We start from the raw sequence: 19,353 nt of genomic DNA, 5'->3' as shown, positions 1-19,353 counted from the left end.
AAGTATACAATAAAAGTACTTGTACTTGTATTTGGGGTAGTAGTCCAACAAGTACTGAGTCCAACAGTACCAATTGTATTACTTATGGTACAAATGACTTGTATTGCAAATAAAGCAGAAAAAAACATGCATTATTTGACTCTTGTACAGCGATTACCGTAAAGGCGCTATTCATTGCGCACTCAAAAATGAATAGCTGCTGATTTGACCAAGCGAACGCGAGAGATGGCTGAGTTGACCGCAGTTATGCAACAGCAACCGCTAAAGCTAAACTGACTATCTTCACTACTTGTTGCTATCCTATTGTGGCATAAGCCGTTTTCTACAGGTGCATTTGACCTTTTCATTATGATTCTACTTGTGATAGTCCGACAGCACAACCTGTGCAGCCCATGTATTGATTCCATCTGATAGCTGCTATAATACAAAACAAAACGTCTGCCTGCTCTCCACAATGATCAATGACAGTGACAGCCTTAGCCTGGTTAGTGTGGCCTGACTTTATAAAGTGTGTTATTTTTGTATTAGTGTGTGTTTGCGTTCTTGTCACTTTGCTCAGCGCTACTGCTTGTTACAACTTTCATTTTCCGTACTTGCCATAAACTGTTATTATGACTCAGGTTAATCTCGCCCCCTTCCGACGTGAGCGTGGTTCTTGCCGGGCAGCCAAGTGGGGTCAGCTAAGAAGAGCCGCGGCTCCGCTGCGGCTGAAACAGGAAGAACCAGAGCTAAATCAGGCTGTAGCCCGGAACTGGCTCTGTACTCAGAACCAGAGAAGAACCAGAAAAGCACAAGAACGGTTCTTGAACCGGAACCGGTTTGGTTTATTGGCAGTTTGCAAACCACTTAAGAATACTGGAGTGTGAAAGAAGAGCTATTGAGTCAGTGTTGTGGTGCTGTTGCTTTGGTCTGGATCTGTTAGCTAACCACGCCCCGTTCATTTGCATATAAGAAATGGAAATGTGGCATTATGAAATACAAGTCACCTGAAATAAATAAATGTGTATTTAAATGTGCATGTATACATATTTATTGCCTCATTTATTTATTTCAGAATTAATTTCATAGGCATATTTGTATATATATATATGTATTTATTTAATTATTTATGTATTTATTTAATTTTGGCTTGAATGGCATTCCATAGCATGGGCCTGTAACAGATTATAATAAATTACAAGTTCCTCTCTGGAATTTGAAATAACAGTTTCACAGTACAGTTGGGTTTGTTTGTTCTCTGCAGGTTTGTTGATGTGAAAGTGAAAAATGAAGCCTGGCGTCTGTTTCTGCAACCTGCTCAGCGTGGTCCCGCCCTTCCATCTGCATCGCGCAAGTCTGCAAATGAAAGCAAGACGTGATGGACCGCCTGTCATCTCTGCGTCCGCGTTAAGCTCTTAATTAATTAGGCTCTGCGAAGAGAAGTCAGAAAAAATAACCTAGAGAAAAAAACTTCCTGTTGGTCGCTGGCTGGCTCTCATCATTACGTCTCCTTTGAAGTGGCAGCAGATTTGAAAGGAACTGACCCAAGGTTTTCCTCCCATTCTCATCTTTTTTCTCCCCTGCCTCATCTGAGTGCTGACTTACTCATTAAGGAGGGCTGAAATCAAATTAGCGGCCTCTTAGTCAATCACATGTGGATCTTTTGCTCATTAGGGCGCTCCCACAGCTCACCTTCAGCAAACTCCTCGCTCAGATCTTATTGCACCTTGCTTTTATTTCTCGCTGTCAGCAAACGAGCACTGAGTGCATTCTAACTTGATTTGCCTCTCTGTATTTACACTTCCCATCACAAAGTGCTGTGACCTAGAAGGCTTTTGATTTCTCGAGAGCATTTCTGAGTCAATTAGACCTTTGTTTAGAACAAAGGATATATAAACTTACTGTGGCGGGACCTGTTTTTTATAAAGTATGTCAAAGAATGTGTTCTGATGTGTTGCTAAATGACCCGGTGAAATGGATAGCATTCAAACTAAGTTTGAATGGTTTAATTTAATGAAGTACTGCATGTGTTTGTTGGGATGCAAGCTACAGCGTATTCATGAAACTCAGGCACACACGCCCGTCCACCACCAGACCAACACATCCTTATTTCCTGCCGCAATAGAGAACCGCAGTGACGCATCCTAAAACCCGGAAGTAAGTTAGCATTTTTACCACTTCCGGTTCCTTCGTCAAAAAGCAATGCATTTTCTCCATAGGGTTTTGGAAAATAGCTCGCAATACGGTCTGTGGTTGACACAAATTTAAGAGATAAATCACGTTTTGTTCTACGACATTAAATACATCAGCAGTGACCCCACTGGTGATTTTGGAAGAGTTGACGTGTCTGAAAAACGATGGTTGTTACCGAGTGGCTGAATAGGACTACAGAAATTGTGGAGGCCGTTGTACGTTATTACGCCGAACACGTAAACACTCCCGCTAAGTTTGTTTTCCGCTGTGTTCTGCTTGAAAGCAAGTACCTGCCTATCTTTAGTATCTGTATATCTATATCTGACCATTAGAATCTGTATTTTTGAAATTGTCGTTTTTAACACCGTAGTTTTACAAATTATAGAATAATTAATTACCAGTGTTTTCCAATTTTACTCGGCAGTTCGTTTCATTAGCTAACATTAGCTAAAGCTAGCGCTACTAGTTAGCTACGCAATGGTTTGTTGCTTTGCTCCGGGTTGCAGCCACAGGTCTTCGCATGAAACGTGCTCGTTCTATCGTTTCCCGGCCAATGTTTTCCAAAGGAGAGTCTGGATTCGTGCCACGAGGTAAGCTGACGTTACATTTGTGTCCATGTCACGGTGAAATTTAAATGATGGGTAGTGACTGTATCGCCGCTTTAGAGATGGCGCTGCTGAAAAGACTGCAACATAAGTAAAGATAATGAATACATCCTATTAAAACCTGTGTGGCTTATATGATAAGTCTAATTAGTACAAGCAGCATAACGTTTCACCATGTAACTAAAGATTGTAGTCAGGGAAATCAGTTTGACATATTGAACTAATAACAAATCACCTCTGGCTGGCAGAGAACTCTCTGCTCCATAGCTTCTCTTGGACGTCAAATCACATGTACATTTTACATTTATATTCAATTTAATATTTAATATTCCATCCCTCACATAAAAGAGGTGGCAGAAAAATAGTGTCTTTTCACATGTAAACACATATGTCCAGAAACATGTTTCATACACATATTTTCAAATCTGTCTACCCATAAGCCCCCCTCCCCTGCTCTCAATCAACTTCCTCTTGACTGCCTTTTCTGTTTATTTTACTATATATATGTGTTTGCCTGTCTTTCTTTGTCTACCCTCCCTCATACTGTAAAGCGTCTTTGAGTTTTAGAAAAGCGCTATATAAATAAAATGTATTATTATTATACTTTGTTTTACATTTTGAGTTCATCATTAAACTCAAACAATGTTTTTAAACTGGGTGCATTTTATTTCTTTTATTTAGGTTCTGTTTACTACACATGGTGAATGGTTTGTGATTTGGGATTCAGAGGCAGGCTTGAATCAAGAAACCACAATAGTTTTCTGTATGGACTGCCTTTTTTATTAAGAAATATTATTTTGTAAATATGTTATTCTCTGTAGTCAGAAACCTAACACTCTAACAACCACAACATTGCAAAGGTGAGTAAATGTAAATTAAAAACGATTCACAATTTCTTAAAAATGGTTAGGATTATGTTTTAAACAGGACCCAGGCGCAGGCAATGACTGAAGATGTTTAAAAGGTTTATTGTTCGGAGACACAGGCAGGTTTGGTGACTATGGAGGTTCGGAGTGGAGGTAGGCAGTTCAGGCTGGACTGAGAACAAGGCAGGCAGGTATGGTGAAGGAAGAAGCAGGCATGTTGGCTGGAAGCTCTGGTGGATGATGGCCGGGGGAATTGCACTGGAAACACAAGGAGAAACTAATTACAAAAAGTACAGAATAACACGCAGACAGGATAACTGAATGGAGCAGCCAGGAGGATGTAATACCACTGGTGTAGAAAACAATCTGGCGGTGAGTTGCTGGGAGACTGGAGTAGATAAGCTGTGTCCTGATTGGCTTGATGAGGGACAGCTGAGTCGGACGGCCAGGTGAGAGCAATCAGACTGCTGCCTGCAAGGGAAACCACACCCCCTCCACACACACACAGGGGAACACACAGGGACACAAGGGGCCCTTCTCACTTCTCTTATTTTTCATTTCCTCGCTCCTCGGTCTCGGTCTCACCGGAAGTTGATTTGTCTGCGCCATCTTGAGTAGCGTCCCAATGGCCTAATTTTTGCCAGAGGAGCTATAACCGAGGAACCACCAGACCATCCTTCGATGAAATCCGCAGACACTCGCCCCGCCCCCTTACTGTGTATCGCTCACTGATTGGACGAGGCAGTGCATGCACTGATCTGATGCTTCTTAACATGAGAGCAGTTTCCCAGCGGAGTGAAGAAAACACATGAACCTCACGGGACTCACTCCTCAGTTTATACCGTGTTTTGTTTCAATTCATGTATCATTTAGTTACAAATATGTGATATATCTGAACAACAAAGTGGTCAAAAATAATTTTCTTCATTTATTGGAAACATTTTCATGATCGCTTTTTTCAATACATTTTAAGAATGGCGTTTATCTTTTTTGAGAATGAGTTCTTATTTTATTTTATTTATTGGGGTCTACAACAGATGATACACATGTTTGTGTCAGTAAATGTGTGCTAACAGAGGCGGGGGTGTTTGTGAAAATAATGGGGACAGAGCTGCTGTCAGACGATCAGCTGTGCAGCGTCATCACAAACGGTCGTCGCTTCACGTGACGCTCCGGAGGAAAGGACGTCCCATTGCTCTTAAAACTCATTTCCCTGCTTCTCGTGGTTTCCTTGCATCTCTCCACGCTTCCCTGGTGGGAGGGACTAGTCACAGGGAAACGACGCAAGTGAGGAACGCAAGGAATCCATTTAACCGAAGTGAGAAGGACCCAGGGACACAGTTTGGGCCGTGACAAAAGTACTATATTTGAAAATGATAGATTTATAATCTTTTTCATCGGACATATGAACGACTCAAACAAGGATCGCAGCAGCTACAAGAAAGATCTTCAAAGGGGAACCATAACATCCTGAAGCTGAGTTTTCTCTAAAAAAAATATTTAATTTTAACAGCAGTGCTCTCTGAACTCAGAACAAGTACATTAACCTGTTAGGCCCCAAGCCTGTTTTTCAGGTTTCAGGCTCGAAAATGACATTCCCAGAACAAATAACCATATCTTCCCTTCTAAAAGGGTTAAATTAATAATCTTTTTTCTCAAAGTAATGATAAACCTGTGAGTTGGATGTAGAAAAGTCAGAATCAATATAGATATTTTTTATTTTAAAGAAAATTCAGATTGAACATGGTAAAGAACTGTAAATTATAGTGTCCGTCCAAAACACATGTTGTACTTATAGTGAAAACTAACCTTGGATGATGGGTTAGTAGACTAAAAGCTTTAGGAATCCAAAGTAAAACATATAATAAGTACCCTGTATCAAGATTGATGCAAAACAAGTTAAATTTGACCTTTTTAGACAGATTTAGCAAAATAAACCTCTTCTGGGGTCATTTGGGTGGATTTTCCATATCTCTGGCCCCCCTTGTTCGATTTTGACATGTGACATCTCTTTCTGACCGTTAGAGCCAATATAATCCAAGGGAAATCGTCCCGCACACAGTCATGTTAAAAAAAAGGTGGCATCTCTGCACATGCTAGCTTGCAGTAGTGATGGGAATTCCGGCTCTTCTCGGATCATTTGGCTCGGCTCACCAAGAAGAGCTCCCAAACGGCTCTTCAGTTTACCACATATTATACCTTTTATAAATAAATCAAATGTAGCCCTGTTTTGACTATTGATTTATATGTGTACACATATATCACTTAAATGATTCAATACATCCTTTGAATTATTCAAAAGTAAAAATGATATGTTTAATATAAATGATTTGCTGTGGCCAATTGTTTTCATTGCAGTTACAGACCCTTGTAACTCTCTGATCAACCAGTCTCATGGCATTTCGTGTTCACCAACACGATTTTTAATCTATTGATTCGCGTTCACCAACACGATTTTTAATCTATTTATTCGTGTTCACCCCTTTTTTTCGTCTTGCAAAATCTGTTAAGAATGTCACGAGGCTCAGGACCCAAATGCACAACACCAGAAACAGATTAGAATTAACAAGGTCTTTTAATTAAGGTCAAATACAAAACGCTCACTTGGAGGATCAAAAACTCTAAACCAAAAAACATCTACATGACTATCAAAAATATACTTCACACGATCAAGGGATGACTGGCAGGCTTGACGAGACAAGACGAACTGACACAAGACAAAGGGAGACGCAGACTATATATACACACTAGGTAAGGGGACACAGGTGGCAACAATTAAGGGAGGGGCTGACAATCACACTGGTGGGAAAAACACACCAGGGCAGGAATGCTCTGAAACGAGAGGGAAAGGTTACTACAAAATAAAACAGGAAATCACAAGACAAGGCAAAAGACAAAAGGACTGAACTAAATAAATTAACTTAACACAACTGTCTAGACACCACAGTACCCCCTCCTTTACGGACGGCTCCGGACGGCCCAGCGAGTTCAGGATGGCTTTTGTAAAAATCCTTTATTAGGTTCTGGTCCACGATGAAGCTAGACGGGATCCATTCCCGCTCTTCCGGTCCATAACCCTCCCAGTCCACTAAAAACTGCTGACCCCTTCCTCGTTTTCTGACCTTCAGCAGACGCTTGACAGTGTAGACCAGACCTCCATCAATGAGCCTGGGAGGAGGGGGGGGCTTGGAAGCGGGAACCATTTTGCTTTCCTTGACCGGCTTGAGTTTGCTTACGTGGAATGTTGGATGGACTCTGAGTGATCTAGGCAGGCGCAAACGAACAGACACAGGGTTAATACACTTTTCCACAGTGAATGGGCCTACAAATCTTGGTGCCAGCTTCCTAGAGACTACGTTCAGGGGCAAGTCTCTGGTGGATAGCCACACTTTCTGACCCGGTCTGTACACAGGTGCAGGACGGCGATGCCGATCAGCCGCTTTTTTCATGCGGGCCGAAGTCCTAAGGAGGACCCGACGTGCTGAAGCCCAAATGCCATGACAGCGCCTGACCAGTGCGTGTGCCGAGGGAACCATGACTTATTTCTCTGTCTCTGAGAACATGGGAGGTTGGTAACCGTAGACGCACTGGAACGGGGTCAATCCGGTGGCAGAGGTAGGCAATGAGTTGTGGGCGTATTCTACCCACGTGAGGTGTTTACTCCAAGAAGCTGGGTTTTGGGACACCAGGCACCGGAGGCAGGTTTCCAGTTCTTGATTCAGTCTCTCCGTTTGTCCATTTGATTGGGGATGGTAACCGGAAGAGAGGCTGACAGAGGCCCCGATGAGGCTGCAAAACTCCCTCCAGAAACGGGAGACAAACTGAGGACCCCGGTCTGACACGATGTCCTTGGGAAAACCGTGGAGACGACAAACATGGTGCAACAACACTTCAGCCGTTTCTTTGGCCGATGGCAGTTTAGGCAAAGCAATAAAATGTGTCATTTTAGAGAATCTATCCACCACCGTGAGGACGGTGGTGTTACCTTTGGATTCTGGCAGTCCGGTGACAAAATCCACTGAGATGTCGGACCAGGGCCGACTGGGGATAGGCAGCGGCCTGAGCAGACCCATCTGGGGCCTGGAAGAGGTCTTATTCCTGGCGCAGATGGTGCAGGCGGCCACATACTCCTTGACATCCTTCTCCATAGATGTCCACCAGAACCGTTGCTTGATGACGTACATGGTTTTTTTTACCCCAGGATGACAGGTGAGCAGCGAGGTGTGAGCCCATTGAATGACCTTAGGACGCACAGTTTGAGGAACAAACAACCTATTTGGGGGGCAACCCCTAGGTGTCGGGCTCTCACCGTTAGCTCGTTTCACCTCTGTTTCTATTGGCCAAGTTACCGCTCCAACCACACAGTTTAGTGGAAGGATGAGCTTTGGTTCCTTTGCCGAGGGTTCAGGATCAAAAACACGAGAGTGCATCTGGCTTGACATTTTGTGAACCGGGTCTAAATGACAAGGAAAAGTTAAAACGAGTGAAGAACAAAGCCCATCTTGCCTGACGTGAGTTCAGTCTCTTAGCTTTTCGGATGTACTCAAGATTTTTATGATCCGTCCAGACTATGAATGGTTGCTCTGACCCCTCCAGAAAGTGTCTCCATTCCTCAAGCGCTGTTTTGACTGCCAAAAGTTCTCTGTTGCCTACATCATAGTTGCGTTCAGCAGGTGTTAACTTACGTGACAGAAAAGCACATGGGTGAAGTTTGCTGTCCTTGGCTGAACGTTGTGACAACACAGCCCCAACTCCATCATTGGAAGCATCCACCTCCACCACAAACTGCCGTAGTGAATCAGGAGTGATGAGAACAGGAGCAGAGGTAAACCGTCTTTTCAATTCCTGGAAAGCTTTGTCGGCCTGTAGAGTCCACAAAAACTGAACATGGGTTGAGGTGAGTGAGTGGAGAGGTGCAGCTATGGAGCTAAAATGTCTTATGAAACGTCTGTAGAAGTTAGCAAAACCGAGAAATTGCTGTACCTTCTTCCTGTTGGTGGGTGTGGGCCAATTTGCGACAGCACTGACCTTGCTTGGATCCATCTTGACCTGGTCCGGAGCAATGATGAAGCCCAGGAATGAGACAGTGGTCTTGTGAAATTCACATTTCTCCGCCTTCACGAATAGTTGGTTTTCCAGAAGGCCTTGGAGGACCTGGCGGACATGCTGAACATGGGACTCTTCATCAGGAGAGAATATCAATATATCATCCAGGTAGACAAACACAAAATGATTCAAATATTGTCTGAGCACGTCATTCACAAGAGCCTGAAATACAGCAGGAGCATTAGTTAGCCCAAATGGCATTACTAAGTATTCATAGTGGCCACTGGGGGTATTGAATCCAGTCTTCCATTCGTCCCCCTCCCTTATCCTGACCAAGTGATAGTCATTCCTCAAGTCAAGTTTAGTGAAGATCTTAGCTCCTTTTAACAGTTCAAAAGCAGTGGAAATGAGGGGGAGAGGGTACCTGTTTTTTACCGTTATATCATTCAGGGGAGAGTAGTCTATGCAGGGTCGGAGGGATCCGTCTTTTTTACCCACGAAGAAAAATCCGGCGCCAGCAGGAGATGACGATGGACGAATGAGGCCCGCCTTCAGAGATGAGTCAATGTAATCCGTCATAGATTGTCTTTCAGGACCAGAAATTGAGTATAGACGTCCCTTGGGAATGGGGGCACCCGGTAGTAAGTCAATTGCACAGTCATAAGGTCGATGAGGAGGCAACGTAGAGGCCCGAGTCTTACTGAAAACCTCCCTCAGGTTGTGGTAACAGGAGGGAACATTGGGCAGGTCTGGTAAGTCAGAGGCATGGTCATGAGTTACTTCCTTCGTCTCCACCTCACTACCTGAAGTAACCCTTCCTACAGACAGCCCTTCAACTTCTCCTGGTGAAACCAAACATGTATGATTACATTATCTTCCCCAACCCTTCACCCTACCAGAACGCCAGTCAATGTGAGGGTTATGTCTTTTCAACCATGGGAAGCCTAAAATCATAGGGTGTTGTGAGGAGTCGAATAAATGGAATGTCATGAATTCTGTGTGGTTGTGATTTATGATAACCTGGACGGGTTCTGTGTGGTGAGTGACTTGAAACAATAATCTTCCATCAAGGGCACTGGCATTTAAAGGTTGAGCTAAGGGCATGGTGACAATGTTCAAGCTTTTGGCAAAATTCCAGTCCATAAAACTTTCGTCTGCTCCTGAATCAATGAGAACATTCTGTGTTAAGGTTTTCTTACCTAATTTTACTTGGATAGGAGTCAGCGTACGAGGAGAGTAGTCAGAAGTTAGTCGGCTCACCAGCGCCCTCCTCTTGCCTGGGGAGCCCCGTCTTTTAGTGAGCAAGCGGCCATCAGGTGTCCACGATGCCCGCAGTAGAAACACAGGCCCTGGCGGAGGCGCCGTTCCCGCTCCTCCAGTGAAAGTCTTGCTCGGCCAAGTTGCATGGGTTCCTCTGATGTGGTGGATGGCGTTGTCAAAGGAGGCTTGATCCAGACCCCTGGAAACGAATCCTCCCTCATCCGGATGCCACGAGGAGGCCCCCTGGAGCTTGGTGAACGAACTGCAGGATGTTCTCTTTCTTTTTGTCTATCCCAGAGCCTATTATCTATTCGTATAGCCAGAGCAATCACAGAGTCTAAATCTTCTGGAAGATCTAATGTGACTAAGTGATCTTTGACAAGGCCTGAAAGTCCATTTACAAAGGCGTCCAGCAAGGCCAGATCATTCCAGCCACTGTCTGCTGCTATTGTCCTAAACTCTATGGCATAATCAGACACTCTTTGATTTCTTTGCTTGAGTTGAACTAGAGCTTTAGCCGCTTCTCTCCCTGGCGCTGTACGATCAAAAATCTTTTTAAGGGAATCAGTAAACAGTCCGAGTGATCTGCAAAGGGGAGAGTCTCTAGCCCATTCTGCTGTAGCCCACGCTGCTGCTCTACCAGTCAAGTGTGTTATCATGAAAGCTATTCTAGACTGGTCTGTTGGAAAAGCAGAAGGCTGATGTTGATAATGCAGGTCGCATTGGACTAAAAAAGGACGACAGTCACCTGAGTCACCGGAGAATTTCTCTGGAGATGCGAGACGAGAGCATGAAGAAGAAGTAGGTCCTTGGATCACAGCCTCAGGCAGGGGTGCAGCCGCGGAAACAGTTTGAGATCCAGCTTCCAGGTGGGCAAGGACACGAACAAGCTGATCTGCCAGGTGGTTTACTTGGCTGTTCACAGATGTTTGGAAGCTTTCTTGACGACCACTCAATTCTCTCACTCCCTGGTCAATTGATTTCAGCTGATCGTCATGCTGAGACAAAAGCGTGCCTTGTGAGCGCAGAGCTGCTCTGAACCTGTCTGGGTCGGCTGGGTCCATTCTTTGGTCAGTTCGTACTGTTAAGAATGTCACGAGGCTCAGGACCCAAATGCACAACACCAGAAACAGATTAGAATTAACAAGGTCTTTTAATTAAGGTCAAATACAAAACGCTCACTTGGAGGATCAAAAACTCTAAACCAAAAAACATCTACATGACTATCAAAAATATACTTCACACGATCAAGGGATGACTGGCAGGCTTGACGAGACAAGACGAACTGACACAAGACAAAGGGAGACGCAGACTATATATACACAGGTGGCAACAATTAAGGGAGGGGCTGACAATCACACTGGTGGGAAAAACACACCAGGGCAGGAATGCTCTGAAACGAGAGGGAAAGGTTACTACAAAATAAAACAGGAAATCACAAGACAAGGCAAAAGACAAAAGGACTGAACTAAATAAATTAACTTAACACAACTGTCTAGACACCACAAAATCTTCACGATTTTAAAAGCAATGTATTTCTACTGGTAATGTGTTTCGTGCCTGCAGCACGTCTTTTTCTCCGGTCGGGTCGTGGAAGACCGGAAGCTGTGTGGTTCATAAAAACATGTTCTTACTCAATATCAAGACACAATTATTGCTTTTATTTTAAATCGTATAATTTTGGACTTTTGTTTCCGTCTGTGAGGAAAATAAATGGGGCTCAGAGCCTCAGGATACTGAAATCTGTATTTTTTAAATCTTTTTTTCCTTCTAATTTGTTATTCTTTTCAAAATAACACACTGTTATTTACTCACCAATAACACACAATTATCCTTGCTTTTATTTATTGGTTTAATTCCATAATCTCTGGCTTTTTTGGCGTCCGTCAGGAACTGAATTTCAAAATAAAATAACCGGAAACAGACGTAGGCTTATAAGCAGGGCTACACAGACAGACAGACAGACAGAGAGAGAGAGATTTGCGAGTTGCGAGTTGCATAACCATGATATGAACTCAGGGCCGGCGCGTAGCACTGGCTAGATGTTCGCCTAGGGCGCCAAATCTGTGGAGGTGCTGCGCTGGCAGTTCTGGGAGGGAAACAAACATTTTTGACCGTTGGGGCTCATCCTAATTTTCGGCCTTGATGTAACAACATTCATAATTAAGTAAATGTAACACCCTTTTCACCCCGGTTACACGTTTCATTTGCCCTGTACGATGGGCGCTGTAAGTGATGAAAATGGGGGATGTTGTCTTATCTGGCGCCCGCAGCTCTGAGCTCACAGCCAAAATGCGAGGGAGAGAGGGAGGGTGCACCGGTACCAGCGCTGTTGTTATTATAATCTGGTGCCGTGCTTGCTGCTCTAACGGATATAAGAAGAAGATGTTTCTACAATGATGTGGAGGGAGAGTCCTCTCCAGTCAGACTGAGAGGCTGATACTACAGCTCAGTGAGGTAAAGGACTGAGTGTTTAGATAGTTCACTTTAGTCTAAGTTCAAACGGTTTGGTCACAATTTATGTAAACACATATTTTCAAGGCACTCCTTTATAATTATTGGGATAAACAGTTTTGAAATCATTCCAATGTATACTATAGGACAGTAACCAAAAATATCCTTTAAAACTGGAGAGATACAAAAAAATGCATAAATAAATAAATGTTAAGGTAAAATAAAATATTAATGAACAACACAAATACAATAAGTTACATTCATTTGTTATTGGCTATGGTAGGTTATTAGTTATGTTCACATACTTATTTGATTACATCCTCTTGTCTAAGATGATCACAACAGAGACTTTCGACCCAAAACCAGCTGTTGACTATGCAAGCAGCTAATCGCAGACTCAACCAGAGAGAAAGAAGTAGGCCTACATCATCAGCTACCATGTCTGACAGAGAGGAAGACAGAGAGGAGAACAGGAGGGTAGTGATGACAGCTTGTAGGATTACTGGTCGTGCTAATGTTGTCTTGTGTTCACCTCTGCATGTGTGTTCTGTGTTCACCTCTGCATTTGTGTTCAGTGCCATGTGTCTGGCAAATAAAGTCAAGCCCCCCTCAAAAGTTACGGTTTATTTCATTTTAAGGATGAGCACCAAGCAACATCTCCAGGTGCTTTTTTGAGAACCAGGGCAAAAAAGTTATGTGCACCCCTGCTTATAAGGGACATTTCGAGCATCATTGCGATTGTCAACATTTCTGAGTTTAGGATGGCCGAAGACACTACACTACCCATAATCCCTAGCTATCGTTTAGGACTACAGTCCCTGTGATTAATCTTCAAACTTTGGGATTGGATGTTGGAGTGGTAGTGCGCCAAGGTTACGCCGAGCGTAAAACAGCTGTGTGAAATGGAACGAAACCACGGCAGACTATCCAAAACTGGAATCGAACGCCCCCCAGAACTACACATGCTGGCTATTGTGTTTCGCAAAATGTTCTATGGGACGTCTCTACTGAACGTTTTCGTTTTTCCCACAATTAGAAGTTGCCAGTATTAAACACATTGGTGTTATCAAATGTAAAACATATAATTAATAAATGGGTGAAAATCGCTTGTGTCCATAATGCGCACTATTAATATATACCCACATGACGGCTCATTGTTACTTTGTAATTCTACTCCACTACAATTCAGAGGTTAACCTGGTATTTTTACTCCACTACACTTATTTGAGTTACTTTGCAGATTCTGATTAATGATGTGAAATATAAACAACCCTTAAATCAGACTTTAGTTACACCTGAGTACAATTCAGATAAGGTGATTGTCAAGTGCCAACAATCAGGAGAGATATTTGATTGTTGGTGCTTGAGAAGACTAAACATGTATCTGCAATTGACATGAATGGAAACGAGTAATAAAGTATATTCATTACTCGTTATTCTCTACTAATAGTTAATTAAAGACTGTATATTATGGCTATTTTGCACATCTCTTTCAAGATTTCAAGATTTTCTAAGGTTTATTGACATATCATATACACAACTACGGTGTAGTTATGCAATCAATGAACAACTTGGGTCGCAGGTTCCTCAACAGGGCATTACAAGACATCTATCAATATGTGTGTACCACCACCATTAAACTGTCATATTCTGCACATTTCTTATTCTATCTACATACATAAGAGTATAATTCATATGTATAATATCAGTTAAAATAAGTGCTTCAACATAGTTAACATTGCAGGAAAGCAATATATTAGACGTTAAGTACTTTGTCAGGCTTAATATTTATCTGTAGATAGATACCCCCAACGTTTTTTTCTTATTTAAAAGAAGACCTTAATCTGTTATTTAATGTTTAAATAAAGGTTAATTCGTTTTTCTGTTTTGCACATCCTCCTATTAATATCTTTGTACATCCTGCACTAAACTGTTTTATTGTAGAGATCACTTACAGTATCTTCTTGATTTTTTATATTCTATATTTCTATCACAGACCTTCTACTTTCCCCCTATGAAAGTATGTACTTTTAATATTTGTTTAATCATATATAACACATAAAAACAATAATTCAATAACATGCTTCAACCACTAGGCGGTACACACAGCCATAATAACTTTGTATTATTAGTGTAGGACACTTATGTATGTACAACATCTGAAGATGTGTAGTTTTATTCATGTTTTCACATAATTTTACAGCATATTGCTCAGGGCTCTCGACTAACTTTTTTCCCCATCCTCCCGGAACCGTCCCGAAATACAATCTAAGCCGTCCCGAAATTAATGTGGACCGTCCCGAATTTAAAATGTTAGTTTTTCTACATTATCATTAGTTAAAATCATTCAAAGTGACCTTTAACATAAATAAAACATCATACAAATCATTAGATGATAATTCATCAACCTTTTTATTTGAGTAAATCATTCAATCACATAAACAAAGGCCAAATATATTTAAACAAACACACAAACGAGAAAATTACTCTAATATTGAATCCAATCAAGTCCCATCCAATTAACAAAAAAATCCAACACTGTCCTGAAGACAGAACCCAGAGTAACCACTAACCAGGATGACAGTCTGTAACACAGTCAGGAGACCTTTACAAATGGCCCCGCCCCCTCGCACACAGACGGGAGAGAGAGATCTCGTCTGGATTGGAAAGCTCGAAAATACATCAAAGACGCATGTTGTAGTCTTATTGCATATTAGAAACGGAGTTGGTGAAACTAAAACTGCGATATAATGTGTATGTAGCAATAATACATATAACATATCTTTTTTAAATGTCTCCAGTACCGATAAAAAGTCCGATAACGTCGGAGCTTAACGTTACCACTGTCTTTAATAATTCCGGCCCGTTTAATACCGGGGCTCGGTACCCATCCCTACATGGGGAGAGGCGCAGCATATTGCTAAGGACTAAATACGATGGAGGGTTCTCATCTCAGCCTTATTACCCAAAGGGGATGAAGAGGAGTAAGTAAATAAAGAGGCCGGCGCTCCAAGGTCTGGTTCTGCTGTGCGTTTTTGTGATGTAACGGTAAAACATTTCAGAATTCCTCCGCGGGATGCCATTGTACATCACTCAACCCGCGAAATACACACACTCAGTACATAGCTGGACCCGCGAATTTGCGGGCCAGGAATTCGCGGGCACAGCCAGCTGGGCGGCTGGCTGACAGCCAGCGGCACAGCTGTAGCTACATGTGTGTGTATTTCGCGGGTTTCTAAATGTTTTGTGCGTGTGTTTATGTTGACAAGGAGGTTTAATGTGCTACACAAAACGTGCAGTCGGTTTCATTTTCATCGCTATTTGTAGTAGAGTTAGCAGGGTATTTTTATTTTAACTCTCGTCCCAAATTCGTCCCAAAATTTTTTTTTATCCTCCCCGACACAATTTTTTTCGGCCCCGGGACGACGGGACGTCCTTAAGCTCGAGCCCTGAATATTGCTATACTATTTCAGACTCAGTATTTACATTCTTATATTCAAAGAAAATCAGTAATATCTTTAAAAACTACAAGTCCTTTTATATCAGCTGTGCACCGTTATGGTGTAAATATAACCTATCTACAAATTAGATCAAATGTAAAAGTCAGCCGAATTAGTGTTGATACTGCAAGGAGACGTATTGTGTGAAGAGAAATTGAAGATGTTTAATTGTTGATATATTTATGATCCACGTCAAGTATTCAGTTTCGGCGGCATTTCTTCAGTTTTTCCAAAGGTCTTCTCATCAGGGCTCTATAAATAAAGAACTACGGCAGATCTGTAATATGTATTGCAGCCGAACCGTGTATTACAATGCCGTTATGTGATGACTTTCAAAGAGAAAAGCAAGAGCACTCGGAATTAAGTATTATTTTATTCTTTTAAAATGTTTTCCGGATTTCATATAATATAAACACCATATCCCAGCATGCATTGCGGCTAAAACATCCAATCAGCGAGCTTAAACCATAGCTGAGGATCTTGGGTAATCGCTCGAAATGCCTACGTCTGTTTCCAGTTATTTTTATTTTGAAATTCAGTTCCTGACGGATGCCAAAAAAGCCCGAGATTATGGAATTAAACCAATAAATAAAAGCAAGGATAATTGTGTGTTATTGGTGAGTAAATAACAGTGTGTTATTTAGAAAATAATAACAAATTAGAAGGAAAAAAAAATATTTAAAAAATACAGATTTCAGTATCCTGAGGCTCTGAGCCCCATTTATTTTACTCACAGAAGGCAACAAAAGTCCGAAATTATACGATTTAAAATAAAAGCAATAATTGTGGCTTGATATTGAGTAAGAACATGTTTTTATGAACCACACAGCTTCCGGTCTTCCACGACCCGACCGGAGAAAAAGATGTGCTGCAGGCACGAAACACGTTACCAGTAAAAATACATTGCTTTTAAAATCATGCTGTGCAACACGAAAAAAAGGGTCTCTAATCCTTGGATATTACATGTGACTGCATGCATGCACGGAGCAGCTGTAGCGCGGAGATCATCATCATCATTCTGTCTTGTATTATTTAACAAAGAAAAAAAAACGGCTCGTTCGCGAGCGCGAGCCGGCTCCCGTTGTTCACTTAAAAGAGTGAACAACGGCTCGTTCGCGACCGACACATCACTAGCTTTCAGCAGAGGGGAGAAATATCGCTGCTCTGATATCAAGCAACGGAAAAGCTGTTTTATTGCTTATGGATTATCAGAACATTTCAAAGGGGACGCAGTCACATTGGATTAACCTATGGATTAACTACACCATCGTTTTTATCGTTTTAATGCCATTGAAGACCAGTTTAGACCAGACAAAGACGAAGGTAAACCATGTTAGCGTTGTGGGCTACCTAGCGCCACTTGTTTTGATGTACGTTTTTGTTGATAACGTCACTAGTTTGTATCTTTCAGTGTTGAGATGGGCACCGTTAGATTCTGTGTCTCCTTGCGATCATAAACGATGTGTTAGATGTGCACCTAGGATAAGTAATAAGGGAGCTATGACGGAGTGATTATCGGTGCAGTAATAGGTTAGCATTTTTCGCTCAGCGGTCATTTAGATGCTTCTTATGAGACTTGTGTTTTGTTTTGGTAAAAATTGTTTGTATTGTCAGTTAGCTGAGATTATTCCCGTTAATCTGGTATAACACATTAATAGGTTCTTAAATATTAAGATCCCCTGAGACACAGTGTCGTGAAAAAAAAAACTAAAGTACCCGCCGGCGGGGACCTTCGGGCTTAACATATGCCTTTTGGTTTTTCTGTCTTTTTCATAAAATAACCACAACAGTGACAAAGGTGATTATTTCGGTAGCGCCAGCTTTGGAAGCATGTGGGCCTTGAAAAAGTACTCAAGAGCCAACAGGTTATGCTGCCAATTGTCATCTCGGGCTATCGGAGTGATGACACTGTCTTTCGTAGTCCAGACCACAAAGTAGCAAGTGAGGTGAAGCTGACCTTGCACTTGGTGCCAGTAAGGATGTTCCTCACGCAGGCTGAATGTTTCTCCTTCCTTACTGACACAGAAGCCCTTGATTTGCAATGCTTCACTAATTGTCATTTCCCTGGCTCCGTGGGGACACTTTACCTCCAGCACAGCGGAAGACCCTACCAGACCATCTGGAGATGCCCCCAACAATCCTGATTGGGAGAGCCACCAACCTGACTCATGGACCTGCATCTGGGTTGCAGTGGTGAATGCCCTGACGCCCTCACATTCATTCATAGTCCCCCACTGTACAGACAAAACACCATCAAGGGCCTGTTGTTGCCCTAGCACCCTGGCAATAAGGGAAGCAGTCACACGCTTTGACCTCAGGACAGCTCCAAAGTTGCTGGCAGTCACCCTTCCTTTCCTGAACAAATGCCAGTTTGGGTTGGTTCGCTGACCAGTGGTAGCCACCTGAATTGCCCTCTGTTGCTCCTCAGACAATGCCATGCTTGCCACAATTGCCTCAGGTCCCTGATGCCCAACATTAAGTGTTTCCAAGCTGTAGTGTTCCTCTTCTGGCTCGGGGGAGAGAAGCCAAGAAATTCCTGAGAACCTGCCCCTGAGTCTGTCCCTCAGCCAGTCACGATCTTCGGAGGTGGGCTCTCTTGTCAGCGGGTTGAATGAGTTATTGGTTGGAGGAAATAGCTCCTCCACCGAATGCGTACGTTTAGCTGCCTTTGGCTTCTTCCACTGACAGGGGGTGTCAGTGCAGCTGAAACTGTGGATGGCAAAGATGGCTAATGCAGCCGCATGACTGCATTTCCATTCTCCACGTGGGCATTCACATTTTGTGGAGAGAATTCCCTCTTCTCCTGTAGATACCTGTGGTGGTGGGATTGTTTTATTATTTAAAATATATTTACATTTGTAATGCCTTCCCAATTATCCCTTTAATTGTTTATAGCCTACTGTATGTTTATTTCATGGATATTTCTGTGTTTTCTGGTGTGTAATATTTGTAATAAAGATTTCATGTGACACATCAAATGGATTTGTTGATGGGAATTAATGTCACTAATGTGAATAAATTAACTCTAGGTTAACGGTACTCTTGCTACTACTCACCGACACTCTATAAACCTTGTCTCTCATGCTAGCCCTGACAACACCGGTAAGCACACCTTCATCTAGGCTGCACTGTTTTACTTGTCCTGACTTGTAGTGGTTCTCTCCTATCTACACTCTTCTTGTCATCTTTGTAAAACGATATCAGACTGGTAATTGGCACAGCCATGACTTCTAGTGAAATTCAGTGGCTCAAATGAAAAGCTTTGTTAAAATATGCAAGCGCGCGAAAGTCAGTTGAAACGATCTTAAGTTGGCGTGACGTTGAGTCGTGCGACCGTGCTGTTCTCACTTGTAGTTCGTTTATAGCATAACATTAGCATTTTGCTTCTGGCGACTAGATTTATGATTAGAAAATCATAAAAGTAGGGTAGACATGTGGAGATTATCCGGC

General features: G+C 42.4%; 1 protein-coding gene across 1 annotated transcript; it reads right to left on the bottom strand.

Moving 5' to 3' along the window:
• Nucleotides 1-8,714: 8,714 nt before the first annotated feature.
• On the bottom strand, nucleotides 8,715-18,341 carry LOC117549482. The gene is made up of 4 exons (XM_034221446.1): nucleotides 17,991-18,341; nucleotides 9,889-10,237; nucleotides 9,114-9,531; nucleotides 8,715-8,823 (listed from the first exon to the last, which is right to left on the bottom strand). Exons 1-4 carry the CDS (start codon nucleotides 18,339-18,341, stop codon nucleotides 8,745-8,747), a joined length of 1,197 nt encoding a protein of 398 aa, XP_034077337.1. The 3' UTR covers nucleotides 8,715-8,744.
• Between the last annotated feature and the right edge of the window lie 1,012 nt (nucleotides 18,342-19,353).

The sequence above is a fragment of the Gymnodraco acuticeps genome, unplaced genomic scaffold (genome assembly GCF_902827175.1).
Source record: "Gymnodraco acuticeps unplaced genomic scaffold, fGymAcu1.1, whole genome shotgun sequence".
Classification (NCBI taxonomy): Eukaryota; Metazoa; Chordata; class Actinopteri; order Perciformes; family Bathydraconidae; genus Gymnodraco; species Gymnodraco acuticeps.
This window is presented reverse-complemented; position numbering and strand designations above follow the sequence as displayed.

Excerpts from the sequence above, each read along its gene's own strand:
- LOC117549482 (XM_034221446.1), bottom strand. The coding sequence starts at position 18,341 with ATGGCATTGTCTGAGGAGCAACAGAGGGCAATTCAGGTGGCTACCACT. Across the intron at positions 10,238-17,990 it reads GGTCTTCCGCTGTGCTGGAG|ACAAAAAGAAAGAGAACATC; the intron begins GTAAAGTGTCCC and ends GCTCTGGGATAG. Across the intron at positions 8,824-9,113 it reads GATATAACGGTAAAAAACAG|AGTCCCATGTTCAGCATGTC; the intron begins GTACCCTCTCCC and ends CTCCTGATGAAG.